Here is a 25201-nt window from a genome sequence, read left to right as displayed (position 1 = left end):
CTAGGACAATAAGAACCAAAAGGAAGCAAGACAAAGATGCTGCAACTCACCTCAGACAATGCACACACAATGTCTAGAGAAGGTTTCCAATTTCCCAGAGCTCTGCACTAGAACCTCATCCAAACACTGGGTAGATTTGCAATGCCGTTCTGGTTGCACTTTTCTGTCACAAGGTTTCTTAGTTCCATATTAACCCACCCCACTCAGCTCTTGCTTCTTTTGCATTCCATCAAATCTGCATCAATCCTCAGAATTGTACCCCTGCTTCCCTCTTAAAAATTAGAGCCCTCAGAGAAAAAGGAATCATTGGGGAGGACATAAGAAGTGACCTCTCATGAAGGACACTTCCAGGACCTGAGCCCAATTCCTGAGAAACAACCCATGTTTACACAGACCATTCTGAAGAGGAAGCCCAAAGCTCTTGGAGTCTGTTCTACCTTGAAATAATTCTTCCGAATATGGGTCACTTAGCATTTAAGAACCTAACAGGTCAGAGGAGAGGCAATGTGAGGTCTTTACCTCTGGTAACTCTGACAAGTGCTAATAAAGAAACCAGCTAGATCTGATGCCCAAAGGACAGTAGGGACATCACAAAGAACAAAGCACAGTCTCAGCCCTCCCAGGGTCTAGCTGCACAGTCTCAGACAAGTGGTGAAACCTTTCTCAGGTCTCAGTCTCCTCCTCTCAACCTGAAGGGGTTGACCAGATGGCCTCCACTGCCACTGCAAGAATATGCTTCTATAATTGTATGTCATGTGTCTTGTAAGTTACCTCCCTAACAGCAGTTGCAACCAGTACTGTCCCAACAACAAATGAGAGGAGATCCTTTCCAGGCTTCAGAGAAAGATAAAATAAAATAATGATAAAATAAAATAATGATCCATAAAATAATGATCCATAAAATAATGATACATACTTTGATTTCCAAATTCTTAAAAGCTAGATATGGACAAACACCACCCAAATCTTTAAAAAAGAAAAGCAAAAGAAAGGGTTTGTGCTTCACTTTAAGAAGTAAATTTGTGGAGCCCATTATTCAAAGAAGCAAACACCAAAATATATGAAGATACATATTGTAATAGCAATGTAACAGAACAGATGGTAGCTACATTTGTGGTGAACTCAGCATAATGCATAAACTTGTCAAGTCACTAAGTTGTATGCCCATAACTAATGTAACATCCTGTGTCAAGTAGATGCAAATAAATATATATACGTATGAAGATACATATGATGATTTAATCAGTGTTGGGCATTAAAGATCTTATACTTCTATCATCATCTGGTCTGGCCTCTTCACAGAGAAGAAAAATTAGGCACAGAGAAATTAGGTAATTTGCCCAAGGACTCCCAGCTAAGAAGAGGCAGGCCAAACAGTAGCACCCAGCCAAGAATGATTTAATTAGTCCGAAAAGGTATCAGAATAGGTTAGCAAATTCTGGGTTAAGCGCCTAGTCTTTGGAAGCTACAGTCAAAGAGGACAGCCAAGCCCTCCCACACAGCATTGCTCACAGCTCTCATACACAGGCCGGAGCACCAGGCTGACCAGTGCAGGACGCATAGATCTTTGGCTCCCACATTCATACATTTCCATCCAGGACAAAGACGGCAGAAGCCCCACAAGGCAAAGAGCAGCTGACACCCCTCCCAAAACAGGCCAGTGGCTCCTAAGTGCTTAGGACCTCAGATTCCAGGCCAGGTTTCCCAGTTCACTGTTGTTTTTGTGCCACACACAGCCACCTCACCACACCACGGGAAGCTAATGCCACCAGGGCCAGCCCACCAGCAGCAGCTGCCCCAAAGATATCACCCCAGGACCTCACTTCCTGCTCTGGCAATCAAGCCCTCCTCTGTGCCAGTTCAAGGTCTGGCCCATCGTTTTTCAAAGCGTAGAGCTGGACAGGCCCCAGATATCCAAGAAACCATCTGTTACCCAACTCTCCTTCCTCCAAATTCACTTCACAACAGACCACAGATCTACCACCATCCCTGGTTACACAAGTAGGAACTATCAAGAACCTTCTGAACTGAGGCCCCCTTGGAGAGCTCCTCCCATGATGACCCTTGTCCAGAAAGGGAGGAATCACCAGTGTTAAACCAGACATCCTGAAATCAACGCATCTATTCTGACAGCATTAATTATGGTGAATGTCAGAAAAAGGCAGAAAAATACATTCAACTTTCTAAAGTCCTAGAATTTTAAGCCATTTCTCCTTTTCAATTTCTATTTATTCTTGAATAGACACTTTTCAAAGCAAAAGTCATGAGTATTAAAGACAAGGTTGCGGGGGTGGTGAGGGGGGGTGCTCCTGGGTGGCTCAGTCAGTTGAGCATCTGAGTTCACCTCAGGTCATGATCCCACAGTTCGTGAGTTCGAGCCCCACATTGGGCTCTGTGCTGACAGCTTGGAGCCTGATGCCTGCTTCTGATTCTGTGTGTGTGTCTCTCTCTCTGCCCTTCCCCTGCTCATGCTCGCACTCTCTCTTTCAAAAAATAAACATTTAAAAAAAAGTATTAAAGACAAGGTGGGAACAATCGCACTAATAACCTACAAATATCCCAAACTTAGAACAGTATAACCTTACTTTCCAATTAAGAGCAAAATCAGAATAAGATTGAGCACTCTTTGAAAGCCATTCCAATATTACTAAATTTAAATTCCAAGTAAACCCCAAGCAGTTACATTTGCATAATAATAGTCATAATAGCTAACATTGATTGAGCATTCACTATGTGCCAGACTGTATAAGGATCCTCATACATAGGATCTCACTAAGTTCTTCTAACAGCTCTATTATGATCTCCCCCTTAAGGGGGCATACGGAAGGTAACTAACTTGCCTAAGATCATAGCAATAAGAAGTGGCAGGGTTAATGTTCAAAACGTAGGTCCACAGGACTCCAAAGCCAGTGTCTTTAACATTACCCCACACTGTGCTGGGGTCTTTGGTGTGTAGAAGCAAAAACTAAAACTGCATTTTAATTTACTGAACCGCATCCCTCTGCATTTTAAGAGGTTCTGTGTAAATGACTGCCCTGAAAATTTGCCGGCAAGGAAGGGAAACTGGCACTCGGCTGCCAAGCCTGTAGCACAAATGTCAAGCGGTATGCAGGAGCCGGAGGAGTAAGTGAACCGTGTACCTGGCAAGGTTACGTGTGTGTCTGTCTCAGACTCGAAATTTTTCAAAGAAGAGCCGAGGAGATGGGAAGGAGAATCTCATTCTCAATTCTGCAGAGCGTGTTAAATAAATATGATCAGCCCCACACAGCTCTGATAAAGTCAGTCTGTTAAAAATAAGCTATAGCTCTTACTACCTTCCTTTCCTCACCCAACAGGCACAGCAATCCATGAGCAGCAATCCATGAGCACACACACATACCTTATTAGTACTAGCCTATTTAAACTCTAAATTTTTAATTCTGTTTATTCTCTTGTGGGGAATTCATTCAGCAAACATTTGGCTTCACTTATACTTGTGTTGCTATGTTTTATTGCTGGCATCCAGAGGATGTGCTCTTGGGTAGTGATCTCAGGGGTCTCCTGCAGTATCAATAGTCACCAGGCAGCCAGATTTATGGCTGGACAATGGAGATCAGGAGGATTAAAAATACAGGCACGGGCCCCTGGGCGTATTTACTAGTGGTCACACTTGGATTGGCTGCACAAGCTCGTGAGGTTTGGGATAGAACGGAATACCTTCCCTTGCTGTGCCTTTTCGAATTCTTCACAGTCAACTTCCATTTCATAGTCTTACCAAGCACCCATTATGTGCCAGCCACTGTGTTAGATGCTGGGAATGCTATGGTGAGCAAAGTAGGTTTATCACCTAGTTGGAAAGACAAATTAATCCAATGATGACACAAATGAGTGATTTACAGGGGAACACTCTGAATGAACACAGATGAAGAAGTACTGTGGCAGTTTTTTTTGGTTTTTTTTTGTTTTTTTTGTTTTTTGTTTTTTTTTTTTGATGGATCTGTTATTTAATTAGGTTCTTTGTAAGAAATTTAGAACACCAATTTGTGAGGGTAAACTCCATTCGTGAGAGCAAACACAGAGCGGAGGTAGCCCTGAAGCTGAGGAACGGCTTTGATTTTTGGCAGAATTTGCGAGTCCACAGCTTTCTGATCAACCTCGCGCTGCTCTGTAATCTCATATTTCTCTTTCTCCGTGTCGAAGATCTCACCTTCCTGGTGTCTGGGCTTATGCAGCTTCTTCTTCTTGAAGTAAGCATCAGTGAGGTGTTTGGGGATTTTCACATTGCTGATATCAATTTTGGTGGAGGTGGCAATGACAAATTTCTGGTGTGTTCTACGCAGAGGAACTCGATTAAGGGACAGAGGTCCAGTCACAAGTAGCAAGCCACTGCTCAGTTGCTTCAGGAAAACCACTCTCTTGCCTCTGTGGTGCCCAGTGAGGATGATCAAAATGGTCCCAGGAGTGATGCTAGCTCACAGTTTCCTCACATGCTGACTAAAAGGTTTTTTGCCGTGGCTCAACAGCTTCCGAGGCACATCTTCAGTAGGATAATACCTAGGCATTTTGCGAAGTTTAACCACTCGGGTACCACCATTCTTGTCACCACCAACTGGTTTTGTGACAGTAGCAAGAACCTTCTCCTTCTTTTTCTTTTCAATCCTGGATTTAGCTGCTGAATACTTCCTCTTGTACATGGCCTTTCTCGAATACATAGCCGATCGGGAATACCTGCCAATTCCTCTGACTAGGACAGGGTTTCGGCTGCAGTGGGGCTTCCCCTTCTTTGGCGTTTTAGCCTTGAGGTTACCCTTCTTAACCTTGCCACCAGCATCAGCCTTCTTGGCTTCAGGTTTCTTCTCCCTAGCATCCGGCTTCTCAGCTTTTTTGCCCGCCATCTTGCAAGATCCTGTGGCAGTTTTTAACCACAGTCGCAAATTCTGATATTCCTCCATTGAAGGGGAGGTCTAAATCTCCCCTTGTGAATCTGGGGCCGGGGGGGGGGGGGGGGGGGGGGGGCGGGGCTGGACAGCTTCCACCACTAGAGAGTGAGGTGGAAATGATGCTACGGATTGCCAAAGCTAGGTCCTAAGAGGTCGTGCAGCTTCTTGCCTTTTTTTTTTTTTTTTTTTTTTTTTGCGCCGGAATACCCACTCATGGAGCCCTGAACCATCCTGTAACAAGTCTAACTATCTTGAGGCTGTCCCGCTGTGATGAAGTCTAAGCCACATCAAGGAACCATGGATAAGAGCGCTGGTCAGACCAGTCTTTGGGTCATCCCAGGCCTGGCACCAGACACAGGCTCCCAGAAGAGTCCAGCCCCAAGCTGTTGAGCTCTAACCTGTCTGCCAACCTCAGACATCACAGAGGAGATAGACCACTCATCTACAGTGTATCTGAATTCCTGACATACCTGGAGTCCTGACAGACTCCAAGAGCAGAACAGAACGGTGGTTGTTTAACACCAGAAGTTTCCAAGTGCTTGGTTGCACAGCGGTAGATAACCAAATGAAGGGTAGCATATGTAATAGAAGAGGCTGCCTTATCCTGGAAGCCCTACGTGAAAATATCCCTGGAGCTGCAGTTGGAAAGGTGGAAAGGCTTCAACAAATGGAAGGAAGGGGATGGCAAAAACAGGAATAAAAGCAGCTCGTAAGCACAGGTCCTGCAGTTAAAGGGAGAAAGCCAGCAGGCCAGAACACAGACTAAGAGAAAATGAAAGGGCTGAGGGGATAGGCAGGGGCCAGCCTAGGTTCAGGGCTTTGGTCTCTTACTTGACAGCAATCATAAGTTCCCTAACAGTTGTTTTTTGGTTTGGGGTTTTCTCTAATTGAGGTAAGATTCACATAACGTATAAGTTCCTGTTATGGGTTGAATTAGGTGTCTGAAAAATGCATATGAAGTCAAAACCAGTACCTCAAAACGTGACCTTATTTGGAAATAGGGTTGTAACAGATGTAATTAGTTATGATAATTAAGCTGGGCCCTAACCCAATAGGGCTGCATCCTTATGAAATGGGGAAATATGGACACAGACATGCACATAGCAAGAATGTCATGTGAAGACAAAGGCAGGGCTGGAGTGAAGGGTCTATGAGCCAAGGAACGTCCAAGATTGCCAGCAAGCCATCAGAAGCTACGAGAGAATCCTCGAACAGATTCTCCCTCCACACCCTCAGAGGGAGCCAACTTTGCCAACACCTTGATCTCAGACCAGTAGCCTCCAGAGCCATGAGACAAGACGTTTCTCCATTTTACAGCACTGAGTCTGTGGTACTTTGTTACAGCAGCCCTAAAGAACTAATACAGGCATCATTTTCACCTGTGCAATTCAGTAATTTTTAGCATCTTCAAAATATAGTGCAATAATCACCACTATCTAAGTCTAAAACATTTTCATATCCCCAAAGGCAATCCTGTTTGCTTCTTCCCCAGCCCTGCCAACTATTAGTCTGCTGTTTTTATGAATTTGCCTTTTCTGGACATCATATAAATGGACTCACACAATATGTGGCCTTTTGGGTCTTACTTCTTTTACTTTACATAATGTTTTCAAGGTTCATCCATGTTATAGGATGTATCAGCACTTCATTCCTCTATATAACAGCCAAATAACAGTCCAGTGTATGTATAGATCATCTTATTTACCCATTCATCAGTTGATGGACATTTGTTTTGACTTTTTGGCTATTATGAACAACACTGCTATTGAACATTCCTGGACACCTTTTATATGAACATCTGTTTGCTATTCTCTTGGGCAAATACCTAGGAGAGGAATTGCTGGGTCATACGGTAACTCTGTTTAACTTTTTGAAGAGCTGCCAAAGTGTTTTCCACCGGGGCTGTACTATTTCCACTCCCATCAGCAATGTCTGAGGGCTCCCTGGGAAGTTGTAAGCAGATGGGGTAAACCTCAAGATTGTGCTTTGAAAATAAGAAGAACCAGTTTTTGTGAAAGAACATGAATTAGTTTTGGACTGATGGGTGTGACATGCCCTTTAAAACATTCAAGTGGAAACGTCAGGTGAGAAAGGCTTGGAAAAGAAGCCAGTCGGCTCTGGAGTTAAAACTGGAGACTCCACAGCCATAGCTACGGAGTGAGGGCACCTGGGTGGCTCAGTCAGTTAAGCATCTGACTCAATGTTGGCTGAGGTCATGATCTCACACTTCATGGGATGGAGCCCTGTGTCAGGTTCTGCACTGACAGTACAGAGTCTGCTTGGGATTCCCCCTTTTCCTCTCTCTATCTCTCTCTCTGCCCACCCCCGCTGGCTCCATTGCTTTTGTGCTCATGTTCTTCTCACTCAAATAAACTTACAAATAAACTAACATAGGGGTGCCTGGGCAGCCCAGTGCGTTAAGCATCCAACTTTGGCTAAGGTCATGATCTCCCAGTTTGCGAGTTGAAGCCCCACATCAGGCTCTTATGCAGATAGCTCAGAGCCTGGAGCCTGTTTGGGATCCTATGTCTCCCTCTCTTTCTCTGCCTCTCCCCCTACTCATGCTTGCTCTGTCTCCTTCAAAAATAAATATTTTAACAAATTTTTTTGATAAAATAAAATGCTTAAGAGAAAATACAGAGTGTAGAACATGAGAAGCTTGGCCAGAACCTTTCAGGAGCTCCAAAAAATGAATAGTGTGGTAGAGGAAAAGGAATCTGCACAAAGGAGCATCTTATAAGTAGAATGTAACAAAATAATCAAACTGGTGGAATAAGAAAGAGGACGGTGACAGAGCAGGACAAGAGATTCACCAATAAGAACAAATCTGAAAAGGGTCTCACTTCTAACACTTTAACAAAGAAGATAAGCATCATTTTACTTCTTTCTACACTTTTTTTTTTTTTTTTTTTTTTTTTTGCGCAGGGTGGGGCAAGGAAGGAGTCATGGTGGTAGAGAGCAATACTTTTAGGTTCCTCGGTCTTCTATGTAAGAAGTTAAACTACTTGACCTTTTATCAGAACTGGTGAATAAATGCTTTTCAGTCTGAACATCCAGCCACCTAACTTAAAATAGACCTCATGAGGGAGCTGTGTGGAAAGAATCTGGTTATGTACTTAACAGGGTCCTATTGTCTCATCAAAGCGTCTGAAAGCCGGGGAAGACAGTTGGACACCGCTTCAAAGTAACACGAAGAAATCAACAGCGATTAAAAGCGAGAGAATAATCATTCCTCTATACACCCTCACCGCCAAGTAGATATTTAATTACAGAGGCAAATCAAAAGAGGAGAATCCTAAGAATAAACCTATAATAATATGTTCTGTCCCATTTCAAAATTACGGTTTAGATTATTTCACTTCACAAAAGCCATACATAGTTCCAGAGATTATAAAACTCTTTACATATCAATCAAGAGTGTAACTAATCCTTTCAGGCCTACATAGCAAGGAATTGAATTTTAACTTTGTAATTATGGGAGCAAAAGTCTCAGGGTTAAATAAACATTGCCTTTAGCCGAGCAGAAGCCAGTCTGGTTCAGGCCAAGCCCCTCCTTGGATATAGAGTTATGCCCTTGGTTACCTACTCCTTGAGTGACCCACAATTTTCATACAAAAATCGGGAAATGTCAAATTGCATCACACTGAATTACTTTATTTGAATATAACATACACACAGTTGCATATTCACATCCTTTGAATGATAGAATTTTGTCAATTGACAGAAGAGGTGTCCTCCACAAGTCTGGAAATAAGAGCTTTAAGGTAAGTCTATGTCAGGCAGAAATCCAATTGACAGTAAGACCCGAAAAAATATCTTCTTTTGCTTTTTATGAAAACTATGCAATTGGTTCCAGTTATATTACCACATTCAACCATATTGGAAAAAGTAATAAAATCACTGTGAGTATTAGCTACAGTCAGGCATACATGCTGGTGTTTGTGCCTGGTATTTAACTTATGCTATTTCAAAAGCATTATTATCCCTGTTTTATAGACAAAGGTCCTGAGGTACAGAAGCTCCAAATCTTACCTCTGGTGAAATAGAACTGAAACACAAACTTTTTTTTTTTTTCTTTAAACTGCGATCCTAGGACTGCCTCTACTATACGGTCTTCACAGACTTGTGGGAATTTTTAGAACGTTAGTGCTAAGTACAGATGGAACTGCTGCGTAAACGATGAGAAAATAAAATCAAAAATGAAAGATGGTGATCTCCCAGCGGAAAAAAGACTCACTTAATATATATTTAACAAGTAACATTTTATTAGTAAGTTCTACAAGAAGTTACTTGATTTACTTTATTTTGTTGTTGGGGAGGCATAAAAATTTTAGATATGGGTAGTAATAAAACAGCAAATGTTCTCACGCACTATTTCCCACAGTACATAGGGAAAAGTTCTAAGCCCCTGATTCAAAGAATCAGTTGATCACGGTACTTGGAGAGACTATAAGATCAGTAACTAATGCTAATTAGTACTTAATGGGGTAGAGCCACAAACATTAACCTATTCATTAATGCTCACCACACATCTCTCAAGCAAGTAGGAGCATCCCTCTTTTATACGGGGAGTGCAGGGGGAAGCTAATGTTACAAAAGTGATGGCAACTGACTTCCAGGAAGTGCTGGTCATAAATACAAAAGGACAAACACTATACTTAAGATTTTAAACTTTATATAACCAGAGGCACAAATGAGCATATTTCTAGACACGACTAATAAATATACTCATCCTAAAACAACAATCATTGAAAATGCATAGCATTCCAGAAAACAAAATATGGTTTGAAAGCACTGAAATATAACAATAGCAATAAAAATAGGCAGGGGGAGGAGGAGGAAAAAGCCAGTAATTGCTAAGTCCTTACAGTATGCCAGACTCCGCTCTAAGTACCTTATGATCATTAATTCTCAACCCTCACAATGAGGTTGTGAAGTAGGTATTGTTATTTTTCTCCAATGTGGAAACTGAGTGACACTGATAGTTCAGAACAGGATGTGAAACTAGTCTGGCTCCAAAGTCCATGCTCTTGACCACAACATCACAGTTTAAACAAAAAAAAAAAAAAAAAGGCACAACTTGTTTTCATGTTCAAATGAACATTACCATGCAAGACTGAATTTTAATTCAATAAGAAGAAAAAAGCCACTTAACGCTTTGCACTTAACCCTGTTCCCAGGGCTCCTTCAGAGGTACATCCCATGGACCCCTGGGACAATACAGCACCCAGCCAGACCTGGTCCACTCCAGTTCTAAAACACACATTTGTATCTAAAATACTCGTTCCTCTCTTTCATGGCTTCATCCAACCTACTCCTTGAATCCAATTTCTCTTGAATACATTTAATAGCTTCTTTGCAAATGAATCCTATTAGTACTATTTATCCATTCCTTCCGAAACCATGTGTTTAGGGGGCTGGAAAATAGCATGTCAGTATTATGTTTATTTCACAAAATACACTGCTCTTTAAAAAAAATATTCTTGCCTAGAGCTTTATGCACTGAATCAGTTATAAAATTTACACTACAAGAATTTTTAGAAATTGAGTAATATGTTTAGAAGAAATAAAGCAAGAAGAGCAGAAACACTTCATACCTAAGTATCTCTAAAGGATTTTCCATACACCAATTATTCACTCATTCCAAAATCACTTGTTATTGTATTTATCAACCTGTGGTTCAAGGACCACCCACCTGAGAATCACCTGGAGGGTAGTTGTTAACAATACAGGTGAGACCTAATGAATTCTAGTTTCTATGTAAAAAAAAAAAAAAAGTCTGCATCACCAACAACACACAAATGGGTTGTCCTCAAGTATGAGAGCCACTAAGTCCCTTCAGCGTGCCTTCAAGACAAACAACTATGCAAAGGGCTCATCACATTCCCTTAATCGCTCTCCCTGCTTCTACCCTTCTTCCTATCCCCACATATTTGCTATTCCCTATGTAACAGAGTGTTCTTTTCTCAAGCATAAGCCAGATCATGTCACTTCTCCGCTCAAAACTCTCCAAAGGCTTCTCATGGACACTCCATGGCCAGAAGCCCTGACTGATCTCCCATTACACCTTTCCTACCGCTCTCCCCTCAGCTCCAGCCACCATGCTGCCTCCTTCACACACCCAGCCCATCCAGGGCAAAGCCTTTGTACCCTCTAGGCTCCCTCCGCCTGGACCACTCCCCTACAGATACCTGCATGGCCTTTACCTCACTTCCTTTGGAGCCTTGCTCCAGAATCACCCTCACGGGAAGCCTCTCCTGGCCACCCTACCAAGAACCATCACACCCACCCCACTCTCTCCCGCCTGATTTTGTCCTCTTTAGCACCTATCACTATCTGACATACTTGCTAGTTTATTTATCTTGTTAGTGGTCTGTTACCCTCACTAAAATGCAAGCTTACACGTTCTCACTAAAATGTAAATAAGCTTCATAGAAGCAGGGTTTGTTTTTAAGTCTGTTTCATTCTTAAATGCATCCTACTTGGCCCATAGAAATCAAACAGTAATTACTGACTGAATATCAAAAATGCTCAAATAAACGTATTAATGGAACATTGTAGAAACCTAAACGAGACAGCCACCAAGTCCTCTAGGGTACAGCCTACCTCTCTGCAGAGAAGGTAACACAAGATGGGGTTTGCAGGAGGAATACAGAATACCCTCTAAGAAAAGGAAAGATGTTCTACAGAACTGGCCGGCAATTTTCAAAAATGTCATCATCATGAAAGACAAGAATGAGGAACTCTTTCAGATCGAAGGAGGCTAGAAAGGTGTGAAAGACATATTTGGAATAACTGGAGAAACTCGAATGGAGTCCTTCAGTGAAGGATATATTTTATACACACACACACACACACACACACACACACACACACACACACACACACACAGAGTTCCTTTTCAGTCTTCTTAACCACTTTCCTAGAAATCTGAAATTGTTTCAAAAGAAGAAAAAAGGGGGCCCAGAAAAAACAAAAGCAACAGAGTTCCATGAGTAAATGTAATGTGTTAAATAATCTGTAAATGAAAACCCAATGATAAAATAGGGAAGAAAGGACTATTTCTTCCAAATGTCTCCATCCCCCTTGTCCCCCCATTCCTCCAAGAAAAACTTTGAGCCTATATCATCTTGGCTTAGAGTCAGCCCAAATATGGTAATTTTTCTTTAAGCGTCACACAAATAAACCCCTGGATTACAGTGGAAACACAGCATGCAGCAGGACATTTGTCTGTGTAAACTCTGTAGCAAATGACATCTCTTTTCTCCCTACAGAGTAGAAGCTTGATCCCCATGAATTGCTGTAACTCAAAGCATACTTTTTACATAAAAATAATGATAGCGTTGGAAATAGAAAAAGTAAATCTTTGGACTGGATTGCTGTTGTGAGCCAGAGAAGGACTGAATATAAAACAAGGGGGGAGGGAGAGGAATAAAACAGTAACAGCACTAGGTTATAAAGAACCAGACTGACATAGATTTTTTTTTGAAACTGGAAGATACAGGCAACATGCCTCGAATTTAGATACCAGTATTAAGGGCCACTCTTCCGAGCACCTACAGCTCCCCTGACAGGTCACATCCCATTACAACAAACACCACAGCAGAAGAATCTGAGTAACTCAAAGCATGCCTAGCTCATGACCTCCTTACCTCAGGCAGTACACCATATCTAACCCCATTCTCCATTGAAACACAGAAGTACAAACATACAAAATAAATACAGTGAGTGATTACTCGCTGTACAAAGGACTCATCAGAAGTCTCTTAACCTTCCATTAAAAGGTACAAGGCTATTTTTAAAATATAGAAAAGAAAATTAGCTTACCTAAGACTTTTCGGGGATACATGTATGTACTGCACAACCAAACAGGCACGTGAGAGCAGAAATTTCATGCCACAGGAGGGGAGTCTAGGGCTGGACGCTGAGCTCCCTCCAAGTCCCCTATTCTCCTTTGTACGTGGGGCCCACCACGCTCTCTGGTACCGGTTTAACTTGAATTTTCTTCCAGAGTCCTGAAGTTGGGAAAGTTTTCACTTAAACAATGTGTTTTTCCAACTGAAAATTGGTGACATCTGTCAACACAGGCCGTGTATTCTCTGGTCAGCCATCAATGGAGGAAAGCAACTGCCAGGACTGGCAGCAGCTCAGCTGATCCTTTACCTCACTCCCGATCACTCCCTACCGAAGCCCCACTCCTGACACTCAATAGTTGTTTTTTTTTTTTTTTTTTAAGTTTGTTTATTTATTTTGAGAGAGACAGCACAAGTAGGGTAGGGGCAGAGAGACAGGGAGAGAGAATCCCAAGTAGGCTCCACTCTGTCAGTGCAGAGCCCCACGCAGGGCTCAAACTCATGAACCGTGAGATCATGACCCGAGCCAAGATCAAGAGTTGGGCGTTCAACTGACTGAGCTACCCAGATGCCCCTTGATGGCTTGTTTTCTGCCTGGTCCCTCAAAGCACAGGAATCTGCAGCCCCAGCTTTGAAAAAACAGCAGCAACAACAGAATAGCCAACTTGCTAGGATACCAAAACCAAGCTACAGAGTACACACTCTGCTCTAATAAGACTTCAGAGAAAAAGCATATTATGTATAAATTACACTCACATTTTTCCAAAGGCATTCTCACCAGCATCATCGGCAAAGAGGCAAAGTTTATCATTTTTAACTGAAACCACTTTGCTTGGGAAACAGGAATGCTTTGAAAGTCTCTTAGCTTATCAAAACATGAAGTTATTTGTTTTAGAAGCCTCTACAAGAGTTCAAATGTAATCATCATATATAGATTTTTTTTCCACAATTGAAAAACCAGAAAAAGCTAACGATCCTAAGCATGCACAATCTGTGATGGAAACAAGAAACATAATTGCCCTAAACTGTCAAAAGAGTAACTTCTTTCTGAATCTCCTAATCTTCCAGTTACACACTATATGTAATCAGAATATCTTCAGTCCCACAGGGATTATTTATGGGCACATGACCATACTCATGGACAGGTCACATGCTTCTCCATGCCTCAATGTCCTCAGCAGCAAAGGGTGAAGAGGAACAGTACAGACATCACACAGGGGCACTGGGAGGATTAAATAAGTTAATATATGCATGCGGCACTTAAAACAGTGCCTACCATGTGTTTCCTTTTAATTCTTACACAGCAATCACTACTGCTGAGTCTTGAATTGCTTGATACACTGACCTAAACCACAGATAAGTTAGGTTTTCCTGTCAGAAACGTCCTCCTCTCTACCCTGGTTTACAGGGTGAAACACTGTCTGTCTGAACAGTTCTCCACTCAAAGCACATTCCATTACTATCAATTTAAATTGCTGCCAAATCTCAAAAGTCGTTAATAAATGCGGTGATTTCTTAAACGGTTTATGGTCAACCACTCTAAGAAGTACTTAATGGAAAAGAATTATCTCTAAGCCAGTATCCAAGAGATAGAGATTTATCAAAACAATTATAGAGTTTAAAGAAAAAAATCCCCAGCACAGTAAAAATGCAGCATTCAGAAAAATTCAGTGTAGGAAAAGAGGAGTATCCCCAAAGGTGGAGCCTGCTAGCTAATGAATGAATGAATGAATAAATGAATGGACATCAAATTGGTGATATGCTGCTGACCAGACACATGCTTTCCTAAAAACAAAACCACCAAAGCAACAAAACAAAAAACACCACTCTGTTTATACCGGAGTCATTGCTGAACTGTCTTGTCAGACTTACAGAGCCAGGTAATAAGAATATATAAAAAATCCTCAACCAGCCTTCCCTAAGTGCTTGCTGTATGCACCTGCTGCAATTGTGCTTGATGTGGATGGGGTGGTCCCTGGCCTCACGGAGTTTAAAATCCAGTTGGGGAACAAAACTAACAGATAAACTAAGTGGTAACGTCTGAGAATCGACTATACGAGTTCAAAGAGTGCTACAGCCAAGGTAGGCTGCAAGCGCCTTCAAAGTGATTGGGAACAGGACAAAGACAAAGGAAGAGGACCCCAGAGAACCAGCACTACAGCTATCACAGTGCACAGGGGTATACACAGCAAAATGCAGAATGTAGGCTCAGCTCTGCATCCTAGCAAGTTTGATGAGGGTTTTTTTCTGTTGTTGGGAGGGGAAAAATATATATACAGCACTGGGCACCTGGGTGGCTCAGTTCGTTGAGCATCTGACTTTGGCTCAGGTCATGATCTCAGGGTTTATGAATGTGAACCCCGTGTTGGGCTCTGTGCTGACAGCTCAGAGCCTGGAGCCTGCTTCAGATTCTGTGTCTCCTTCTCTCTCTGCCCATCCCCCACTCACTCTCCGTCTCTCTCTCTCAAAAATAAACAAACATCATAAAAACACACACGCGCGTGCACAGACACACACAGCAAGTGTTGTGCTCAGACAATCCCTAAACTTCCTTCAAAATGCACAGCAACATCACCTCCTCTGAAAGCCTCCCTGACCACTCCAGACTCGGGCATACATACCACTTCCCTTCTGTGTATTTATTTATAAGTCTTTCCTCCACTGGAGTGAGAGCTCCTAAAATCCAAGAATTATCTGAAACCATCCTGTACTGTAGTTATAGGCGTGCATGCTCAGTCAACATCCCTGGATCAAATGAGTACGAGGGAGGATCTCATAGCCAGGGGAAGAACTCTATAAACACAGTCCAGGAACTAAGGCCATGCGCCATCTGGAAAAGGCACAGCCCAGCTTCCCTCTACACTGGCGCTACTTGGCAGGAGGGAAGGCCTCTGTTCTCAAGGAACGTGGAGTCCACTTAGATCACAGAAAGTATCCTGAGAAAGCGTGTTAAGTGCTCTATTACGGCAGTCATTTATTACTGGGAATTTGAAGACGTCCTCCCCTTAAAAGGAGGTGCAGTGGTTTTTTAAAGGCCCTGTAGGGCTAAGGTCTTCAGATGACAGATCACTGGCACCCGGTACACATCACAAATAAGAGTTCACTGGGTCATACCAAGGAAGAGAATTAACTTACTCATAAACCTCAAACACTCCCTCTTTTGCTCACGGGCTAAGAAACTGCCATCTGGAAGGCTTAGCAGACGAAAGGCATTATCACGGTTCTCCTGGAATATTTCTGGTAGGCAGGGAACACAAGATGCCAGAACTTAAAAAAAAAAAAAAAAAAAAAAAAAAAATCACATAATTGTGATTACCTCATTTCACCTTTCTTTTTAGCCAATCTAAAATTCAGCCTATGGTAGATATTTAACTATTAGCAAAATCTCACAAATGCTTTGCTGAATCACTGGACTAGCAAAATGTCCATGAGGCATGCCCAGCTCCCACATTCTACTGCTCTGGCCTAAACCGACTGGGCAAGCAAAGCAAGTGCCCTTTGCACACAACCTTCGAACCAAAAGATGGCAGGACCGCAAGGAAGGCGATGCTAAATTTCACAGAGCCCATCACCAGACTCTCCTTAGGTCCACCGGGATATCCCAGAGGCATGTGGCTTTAGTGCACTGTCCCTCCCTGACGCCAGATGCGAGTGCCCAGGCCTAGGAGTTGAACACACCTGCACCCTCTCTCTGGTCTATGCTTTTGTGTGGTCTTTGTTTTCTGGCATCCTTCGAGACTGCCTGGGCCTCTATGAGGCTCCCCGGGCTTCCAACCCTGCAGAGCCAACACAAAGGAAGTCACCGCTTCAAGGCTCAGCAACTGAGGCACAGAAGCCAGGCCGGAGAGAGACGGGCGTTTGTGGGTGTGGTTTTGAGACCGCAGGCTATGCGCACAGATAAAAAATATCTTCACACTGGAGTCGCAAAAAGCCCTTTTCCCCTGAAAGGGCCACCAATTTCAAAGTGTCTTGCAAAGCGTGTTCTCGTCCATTCTTCAGAGCCTTCCCTGAGGCTGGTGCTTGTAGGTACCAAGTCAGAGAAGAGGAAACTGAGTCTCTGGGGGCCTGGGCCATAACAGGCCTTAGAAAAGCAGGGCCTCGTGCTGCCTTTTAGATTTTTTAAAAATGTTTATTTTTGAGAGAATGCGCTTATGTGTGAGTGGGGGAGGGGCAGAGAGAGAGAGAGGGAGATGGAAAATTCCAAGCAGGCTGCGTGCCACCAGCGCAAAGCCCAACGTGGGGCTAGAACCCATGAATTGTGAGATCACGACCTGAACCAAAGTCGGATGCTCAACTGACCGAGCCCCCCCAGAGACCCCCCCCTTTTTTTAAACTCAACAAGATCACTTGGCACCACCTGCATGACTTCTTTACGTCTACAGATGGGCAGTGAAACTGAAGCGTAGATTATTCCTGTGCTTCCCACCAGGTCCCCCACAAACCCATTGCCACCTGGAGACCAGCTTGTGCTAGAATGAGGACAGCAAGTGCCGTGTTTGGTGGCCCAACAAGTGCAAAAAGCCTCAACCCCTTCCAATTAAGCTGTCAGCCCCTGATTGGAAGAAGTACCTACCCTGTGTTTATTTTCTGTTTCTGTAACAGCCTTGATGCCTCTCACGATGATGTTCTAAAATCCTAAGTGCACAGTGGGATGTTCTTACCTCTTCAAAATATTGGGGGGGGGGGGGGGAGGTGAAGGTCCATATATACATGCTGCCAGAGTTTCAAGAATATAAATTATCTTCAGCCAGATGAGAATTTATCAACAACCACCTCCCACCCTGCACTAGGAGCCTGAAAATTGAAGCATACCTGAGTCATTCACCATCCTTTGGTTTTAAATAGGATCACTATATATGCTATTATCCAAAATGAGTCATTTTCAAAGTGAAAGGGGACACTATTAGTCAGGACACCAGGACTACAGGTGTAAATCCAAACTGCTGTGGAAAACCAAGTCCTATGGAGCACATTAAACACCCTACCCCAGGGCATCAGGCTACCATCAATGTCACGTTCAGCGTATAGCCCCTGCCTTCTGGAAGCTGACTAGTGCAGAATACAATCAAATAATCACCCAAACAAGCAATAACTGTCTAACCCAATTATGATGCATAGTCAGATGGAGAAGTCCTGGGTGATAGGACAGAACATTCCAAGGCTTTAACCGATTGGGGGGCGGGGAGAACCCTGCATGCTCTGGGAGTAGCATATGTAAAAGAGTCTGAAGTAGGAAGGACTCCAAGGAGAAGAAAAAGGCCAGAGGCCTGGAGTGGGAGAGGAGGAGAAGATAAGGCTGCAAGGTGGGCACTGGAGGAGAAAACAATGGGGAGCCTTTTACACTAGACCACGGACAACAGGAAGCTGAGGAGGGCACTCACAGCAAGGAGTGTCATGAGTGCGTTCAGACAGAAGACATGAGACATGAGATAAGACCTCTCTGGCTCACGGTAAAGAGTGCCAACAGGGAAGAAGGTAGGAGGCAGAGACCCGTGGGCGACCAGTGCAGGGAGGAGGATGAAACCTCAGACCAGGGCAAAAGTTGTGTAGATAGACTAATGAGGGCAAATGCGAAAGAGATGGAGAGGTTAACACCTGCCCTGGTGATGGGTCAGAAGGTTGCCAAAATTCTGGCTCAGCCGGGGGGGGGGGGGGGGGAAGGCTTGAACATAAGACAGCAAAGCCAGTTCCTTATACAACCCTAAATTACCCTAGACTTGCCCCACGATCCTGTTCACACAGCCTCAAAAATCCTTCACAACATAATGTTCAAATGAAGTGTAAACGCTAAAGCTACCTTGCCAGTTTTCCCCTCACCCACAAATCAATGAATCCTTCAACAACCTAAATAAGGGGACACACCTAAACAACTCAATATCCTGTGTTTGCTGTGACCTCTTCAGTTATATCACCCAATAATACAATTGAAGATGAAGTTATTAGAGTTCTGAGTGATAAATCAAGTTTGCCTTTCATCTTTGGAGATGGTATTCAAATCTCAAATGCTTTCTAGGATTAAAAATCTGTAAAATCACATCGGATCCCATTTCATCACTTGGATGAACAGAACTTAAAATGATTATTGGTAGCCACCCTTGGAGACAATCTGATCAATAAATTGAAAGGAATCATTTGGATCACAATGGCTACACCACCCTGTACCACTACCCCAAAGACTAGATTTTCATGAAGTATATCACACAGAACAGAACAGCGTCCAGGCTCTTCTAGGTCAAGCCAAGAATTCCCACACACTTAAGTAAAAATGCCCAATCACAGTAAAAATTACTAAGAACTTACATTTGTATCATACCCCCCACTTCGCAAGGTTTTGACTTTTTTCAGTGACCTTGACGGCACATGCAGGCAAATATGTACTCAAGCATCAAGATTTCTCACAAGAGCTCAAGTGGTAGGAAGTGACAGCACCGCTCCATAGCGCTATCTCCCAAGAGATAGGCACAAAGGACCTCTTACCTTGTCCTACCTAAGCCAACAAAGGAAAACTGGGGCCAAAGACTGGATTATAGCATCATCAAGTTTCACTACCTAAGATTTTGCTACCATGTCCTCAGATTTTCTAGAAGTTTGCATTTCAAATATTCAAATAATGTTAACTGACCTGCATATATATGCACTTTTTTCCTTTGAATAATTATTTGAAATAAACCAATTCATTAAATGTGGGTTAATGTGTATGCTAAAAGTGTTTGGTACTAAAGAAGTCCACAAATGGGGGGGAAAAATCCATTATGAGAGGTTTGTCCCAATGTTTAAAGATATATAGTCACCATTCTCTTACCTTCCAGACGTACCCCAACCCATTCAAGAAAAGGGTCCAAAAAGTATCCAGGAAACACAAAGAAGGAATCTGTGGCTCTGGGAGGAAAGAGAGGATTGTGTCAGAGATAAGTCTCTACAGATGAAGACTGGAACAGAGGCAAGGTGGAGAGAATTAAAGGATAAAAGGAATTACAAACCCTAACTGGAGGGGGTGGAAGAAGAGACAAAAGAGAACCATTCTCTGAAAAGCACCTTAAGTTTGAACTAAAACAGAGAAACAGAGTGCAGAAATCAGGACAATACACTACTTAGAACTTCCTCTACTGCCACGCTAACTCTTCAGGGACAGAGGTGCAAGAGAAGAGAAAGACAGGGCACAGGCAGAAAGAGAGCCAAGTATAGTAACCATTTTCCATCACCCCAAATTGCACTGCCAGCCCGACTCCTGCACCAGCACATCTTTCCACATCAGAGAAGGGGAGGGGGGGTTTGTTCACATTCGGCTAGTGGTTTACTGTTAACTAAGCACATTTTCCTATTTAGTCATTCACGCATTCAAAACAATTTATGGAATGCTTTCTGGGAGCCAGGTGCTGTCAAGACCTGGGATGAGACTGCATTATTCAGGTCCTGTCTCAAAAGGACCTCAGAAACCATGGGAAATGCGCCCCCAAATGAATCAACACCAGAGAAGACCCAGGTGGCAAGCACCCGATAGACGTGCAATTCCAACAACACAGTCCCTGCAGGAGGGAGGGTTATTGACTAATGCCTATCTTCTCACCATTGTTTAAAATGGTTCTAATGGTAGACCTAGCTAGACAGAGTACAATCCATATGATGTGACAGCTTGTAAGTTTCACAATTTAATAGGCAGCTTGTATGTTAACCATTCAAACCCACCTTTGATTTATCCATTAGAAAACAATTTGCTGTGAATCAAAGGCCATCAGGTGGAAAATAGGGTGTTAACAGGGAAAAAAGACTACAAAACAAAAACGATTGCCCAGACCCACTTAAACTGAAAAAGGCCAGCACTTAGGCTAACAGCACTCCACAGCCCCCCCCCCCCCTTTATAGAGGCCATCCAACTGGCCAGAAGAAACCTATATAATCGCCTTCTTTTCAGTATTATAATAGATTCTGGTGTATTTTTTTTATTATTTTTTTAAATATTTCTGAAGATCTATACAGAATATATGCTATAGGATTAAACAGCTAAATGGGGTACACCTAAATGATGGGGTGGGAATAGAAGCAGTTTAGCAGAGCTACTTCTGTAACCAACAGCCTGTAGGCAGGCTGTAATTCTGACACCAATTCTTACAAAGACAATTACAGCAGCACCAGCACTAATCAGGCCCGGAGATCAGTGCTTTGTACCCATGACCTCTTTATTCTTTACAACTTTCTGTGATAGATGCTATACCGTTAAAAGAAGGTAGACAGAAATGGTGGAAAGGTCACTGAAAGCCCAGATAAGTGCAAAGTTACAGTCAGGAAAGTGGAGTTCACGATTCACTAGTCTCCAGGCCCCAATTCCCACAGGGGGATGGTAAGCAGACCAGGCAACACCTGCATACACAGCAGACTGTGTCACAGCACAGAGGGAACTGAACTTAGGGAACCTGAACAGTTTATAATGAACATCAAATAGATCTACCCCTTTGCTCCATTGCTCCATACACATACGGCTGGGGAACAGAAGAGAAGTGTGGGAGGGGAAAAGTAGGCAAGGTCACTGTAATGAAGCTTGGCTTTAATCCTGTCCTAATTAAGATCCAAGTAAGTACTTAAAGCAGGGCAGTGTGACACAATCAGATGTGCCACTAGAGAAATCTCTCTATAGCAGAATGGGGAGAATGGAGTGTTGGGAAGGTAGGGGGTACTATAATATTGAACATGGGAAATAGTAATGACCTGAACCAGGGCAGGGACAGGTGGTAGAGAGAAGAAGCAGAGCATACAAGCATACACTGATTAAGACTTGCAGTACTGTGCAGGATCCAAGATTTTAACCTACTTACAAGCTAACCAGTTAGCCTACCACAGTTCCATAGGTGCTGGCGAGAGACCGAAAACCCCTGGGTCAGAGACAAAGGATGGTTTATTACTCACAGCAGTGGCACTAGTCACAGTATCTATACTTGTGCCAGCTCTCTGAGCAACACTTCCCACAGGACAATGCAAAGAGGGCTCACACAGTGATCAGGACCACAAGAGAGGGCTCCTGAACTTAGGGAACCCAGGTATTTTTTTTTTCCATGGGCATCTACCTTCCAAGGCTTTTCACTATACAAACATCCTTAAAAAGCCCAGAACAAAGGCAGTCAGTGCCCCAGCTCACAAGATGTGCAGAAACATGGGACAACTATGGAGAACAGTTGTTCAACATACTCCCTTTACTCATGAGGGGACAAAGTCTCAAAAAGCTTAAAGAGGGCAGCAAAGCTGCCTGGGATTCAAATCCTTACCTTAACGATGCCAGGTCCCACAGACTTCCACTATTTGAAATCCCTTTATATAAAATACATATAAAGTGACTTCTGCTAGTGGATGGGGGTATGGGAACAACAGGTAAGTCCTCTAGGCTTTTCTGGAGGTTGTCAGCTCACCTGGGCAGGAAATAAGAAACACATTGGGGGCTGGTACCTCCACCTAGCTATAAGGAAAGTAGACATTCTCTGTGTGCTAAGGGTCCTCAAAGCTTGAGTGGCAGGACAGAACCAAGTTGCTGCAGAAGGCAATAGCAGTGTATCTTCATGCAGTAGGGAGAGTTCCACTCCCAAGTCTTTTTTTATGAAAATGCATCCAGAATAGTGAAGAAAAGTTTTTACGTTGATACTTGGTTTTTATTTCCTAGAATTACTTGCAGAGGCAAGCAATAATCTTCCACACAAAAAAGTGATCTCTATTAATCTGGGCATTTACACTGGCAAGCGCTATATATATTCACATATGTAATTAAAAAGTAAAGTAACTGTATTAAGAAACCGGAAAAAAAAAATTGGTCAGCAGCCTCTTCATACCCTGGATTCAAGATCCAAAGGGAACTACAGACAATCACTTCACAAACAAGGTTAATTATTTTGAATATGAGTAATCAAGCTTATTCACTAACATAAGCAAACCACTGGTTTATTTGATTTCAAGGGTACAGTAACAGGTTCAACAGCTGCAGTTCTTTTGTTCTCCCTGGGCCCAATAAGGACCAGTTGGAGAGTGGATCCTGGTCTGAGGTTTTTTTAGCCCAGTCTGCAAAGTCCCAAGGCACCTGAGGGTCTTTGTCAGACTAAGGAAACCTCTCCTTAGCAGGGAACTCCCAGGTCCCCATGAGAAGCCCTCATGTCTACCAACATCACCCTCATTATTCAAGGGCTGAAAGGCACAAGTGGTACTTATCACACTACGCAGAAATGTCTGAACCCATTTAACTTAAAGGACCACCCACTTTACATGCCACTTACTTCAACCATTGGATGACTGCCCAATATACACAAAGCTCCACATTGCACAACTCCGGGGAGCATCATGCATATCCCAGGAAGTTGTACAGACCACAACTTATGTTGTGCAGCCCTTGGGGATGGGGGACAGAGGGGTCACTCCCACAGATATTTCCCCCATTAAAATCCACTTCCTGATCCATGCACTCTTAATCCATGAATCCTTAGATTTCAGCAGTCACCATGGATCTCATTTTGATGGCTATAGATGGTTAATACCTTTCACATATCATTAAATGAATAAAAAATATTTAGAATTTGGTTGACTGAATGCAAATAAGATTCACACTAAAACAACAGGAGTGGGGTTTCAATAGCTTACCTCATATTTGAGCCCCGAGAGTCCACTCTCGATGTAAAATCTTAATATCAGGCCTAATTACCATAAGGTCATATTCTTCTTTTCACAAGGGAAAGAGCAAGTATCTACTGCAGCTAACAAGTAAATACACTTTTACACGTATTTGATGAAGAAAAAACACAAAAAAATATTGTTTTAAACAAATATTCTTACTTGCCTTTCATCAGCTGCATGACTGTTAATATAAATGCTCTCTAAACTGCGTAAACCAGCTTGGAGATGATCTCGGTGTTACTCTCCAACAGGTTAAGTGATTGCTTAAAAACAATTCATTCCACAAATATCACAAAGCAAACAAATTTTCTTCCCCAGTCCAATTCAGCAGAGCCAGGATGTTTCTGAGATGGGTTCTTCCCGCCTCTTCTTAGCTCTGGCCTGCTGCCTTGGCCTGGACTTCCCCATATCTCTTCTTTCAGGGCCAGATGTCCTCCTAAGCTCCTAATATCGTGTGCTCTCTTCCCACCGCCACCAATACTCCTGGGTTCTGTTGCTCAGTACTCTCAAGATCAACCTCTTGCATATTTCAGTTTTATATCTTACCTGACTCAGGATACAATTCTTGGCAAAGATGCCGTGGTCTCCCTTGGTTCCCTTGGTTCCCTGGAGACACACAGGCCAGGGGCATAGATATGAAGTACACGAAAAGCTCTGAGGAACCACCCACTACTGCCTTCCTAACCACACTATTTGTAGGTTAGGCCCAGGTGATTAGGGTCTAAACAGGACACAGCTCAATATATTTAACTGGATAAGTATTCAACTTACACACAATACACCTGTATCTAGCCTTATTTGCTTTTACTCTACTTACATGGTAATAAATTAACCTGTTACCATCTCTTGGAAGCTGGCAGAAGACACGAAACACCTGGGTCAGAGACAAAGGACTAGTATTCACAGCAGAGAGCATGAGCATCATGTTTGAGTAGGTTCTCCTTGTCCCAAAGTCTGAGGGTCGGGGGGGTTGGCACGGAGGGGCCCAGATGGAAGCTGCACGTGCTGCTCTATGTCTGCATCACAGCTGAGGAACCTGTGCTTTAGGGAACCTTCTGCTTTATAATAAGCAGTAAATGAGACTACGCTTTGTTCCAGAGAGAGACATTACCTCATCCTTCAAGACTGCTCACTGCAAATACACCTCTAAGAAATGGCCCAGGTAAAGAGGATTCCTGGCACACCCAGTAAGACACGGAGAAGCACAAGAAACATGTGGAGTGTCTTCTGATAACTTGTGCATATTCCTAAATTTAGATAATTATCTTTATGGGGTTCATGGTCCCAGAAACTCCACCACATGAACCTCCACTACACTCGTCATGGGATACAAAAGCTGGGCATAGGCCCCTCACTGGAAAGGAACTTTGAAACATCCCATATTTAATTGCTTAGTCCAATAGCCCAGTCTAGGACTCCCCCCAAGCACATCCTTCCCTCAAGACAATGGCCTTTGCTTCTCTTCTTCCTCTCTTTCACCTCCTCCACCTTTGGAAACTTAGGATTAGAAATAAACAAGAAATAAAAAAACCAAACTAATAATGGACAGAAGAGAAGCTGGTCTCAATCTGGGAAAAACTTCAGTTCCAGAAATTTTCATCTATACAGTTCAAAGAAGAAAAATCACCTATGATAGTTCAGAAAATGAAAAACGAGACAAAATTCCACTGGGCAAATGTTCACACTCTGAAAAGCATTAACTTTGGGAAGGCAGGCAACTTTCTTCTTGTCAGAATTATACTCTGACATTCCATACAGTGAAAACACAACTTAAAATGCCAGATT

The 25201-nt window shown here is 42.9% G+C and overlaps 2 protein-coding genes across 3 annotated transcripts in view; both read right to left on the bottom strand.

Annotated features, from left to right (window-relative positions):
- The window catches only part of TSPAN5 (tetraspanin 5), a 175232-nt gene that overhangs the window by 131166 nt on the left and 18865 nt on the right, over positions 1 to 25201 (bottom strand). The gene's annotated exons all lie outside the window — the stretch shown is intronic.
- LOC109247104 (60S ribosomal protein L6-like) lies at positions 3978 to 4878 on the bottom strand. The gene has a single exon (XM_053901391.1). The coding sequence runs from the start codon at positions 4872 to 4874 to the stop codon at positions 4452 to 4454; it is 423 nt and encodes a 140-aa protein (XP_053757366.1). The 5' UTR covers positions 4875 to 4878; the 3' UTR covers positions 3978 to 4451.

Source organism: Panthera pardus, unplaced genomic scaffold, assembly GCF_024362965.1.
Source record: "Panthera pardus isolate Hobbes unplaced genomic scaffold, ASM2436296v1 HiC_scaffold_13, whole genome shotgun sequence".
NCBI classification, from domain to species: Eukaryota; Metazoa; Chordata; class Mammalia; order Carnivora; family Felidae; genus Panthera; species Panthera pardus.
This window is presented reverse-complemented; position numbering and strand designations above follow the sequence as displayed.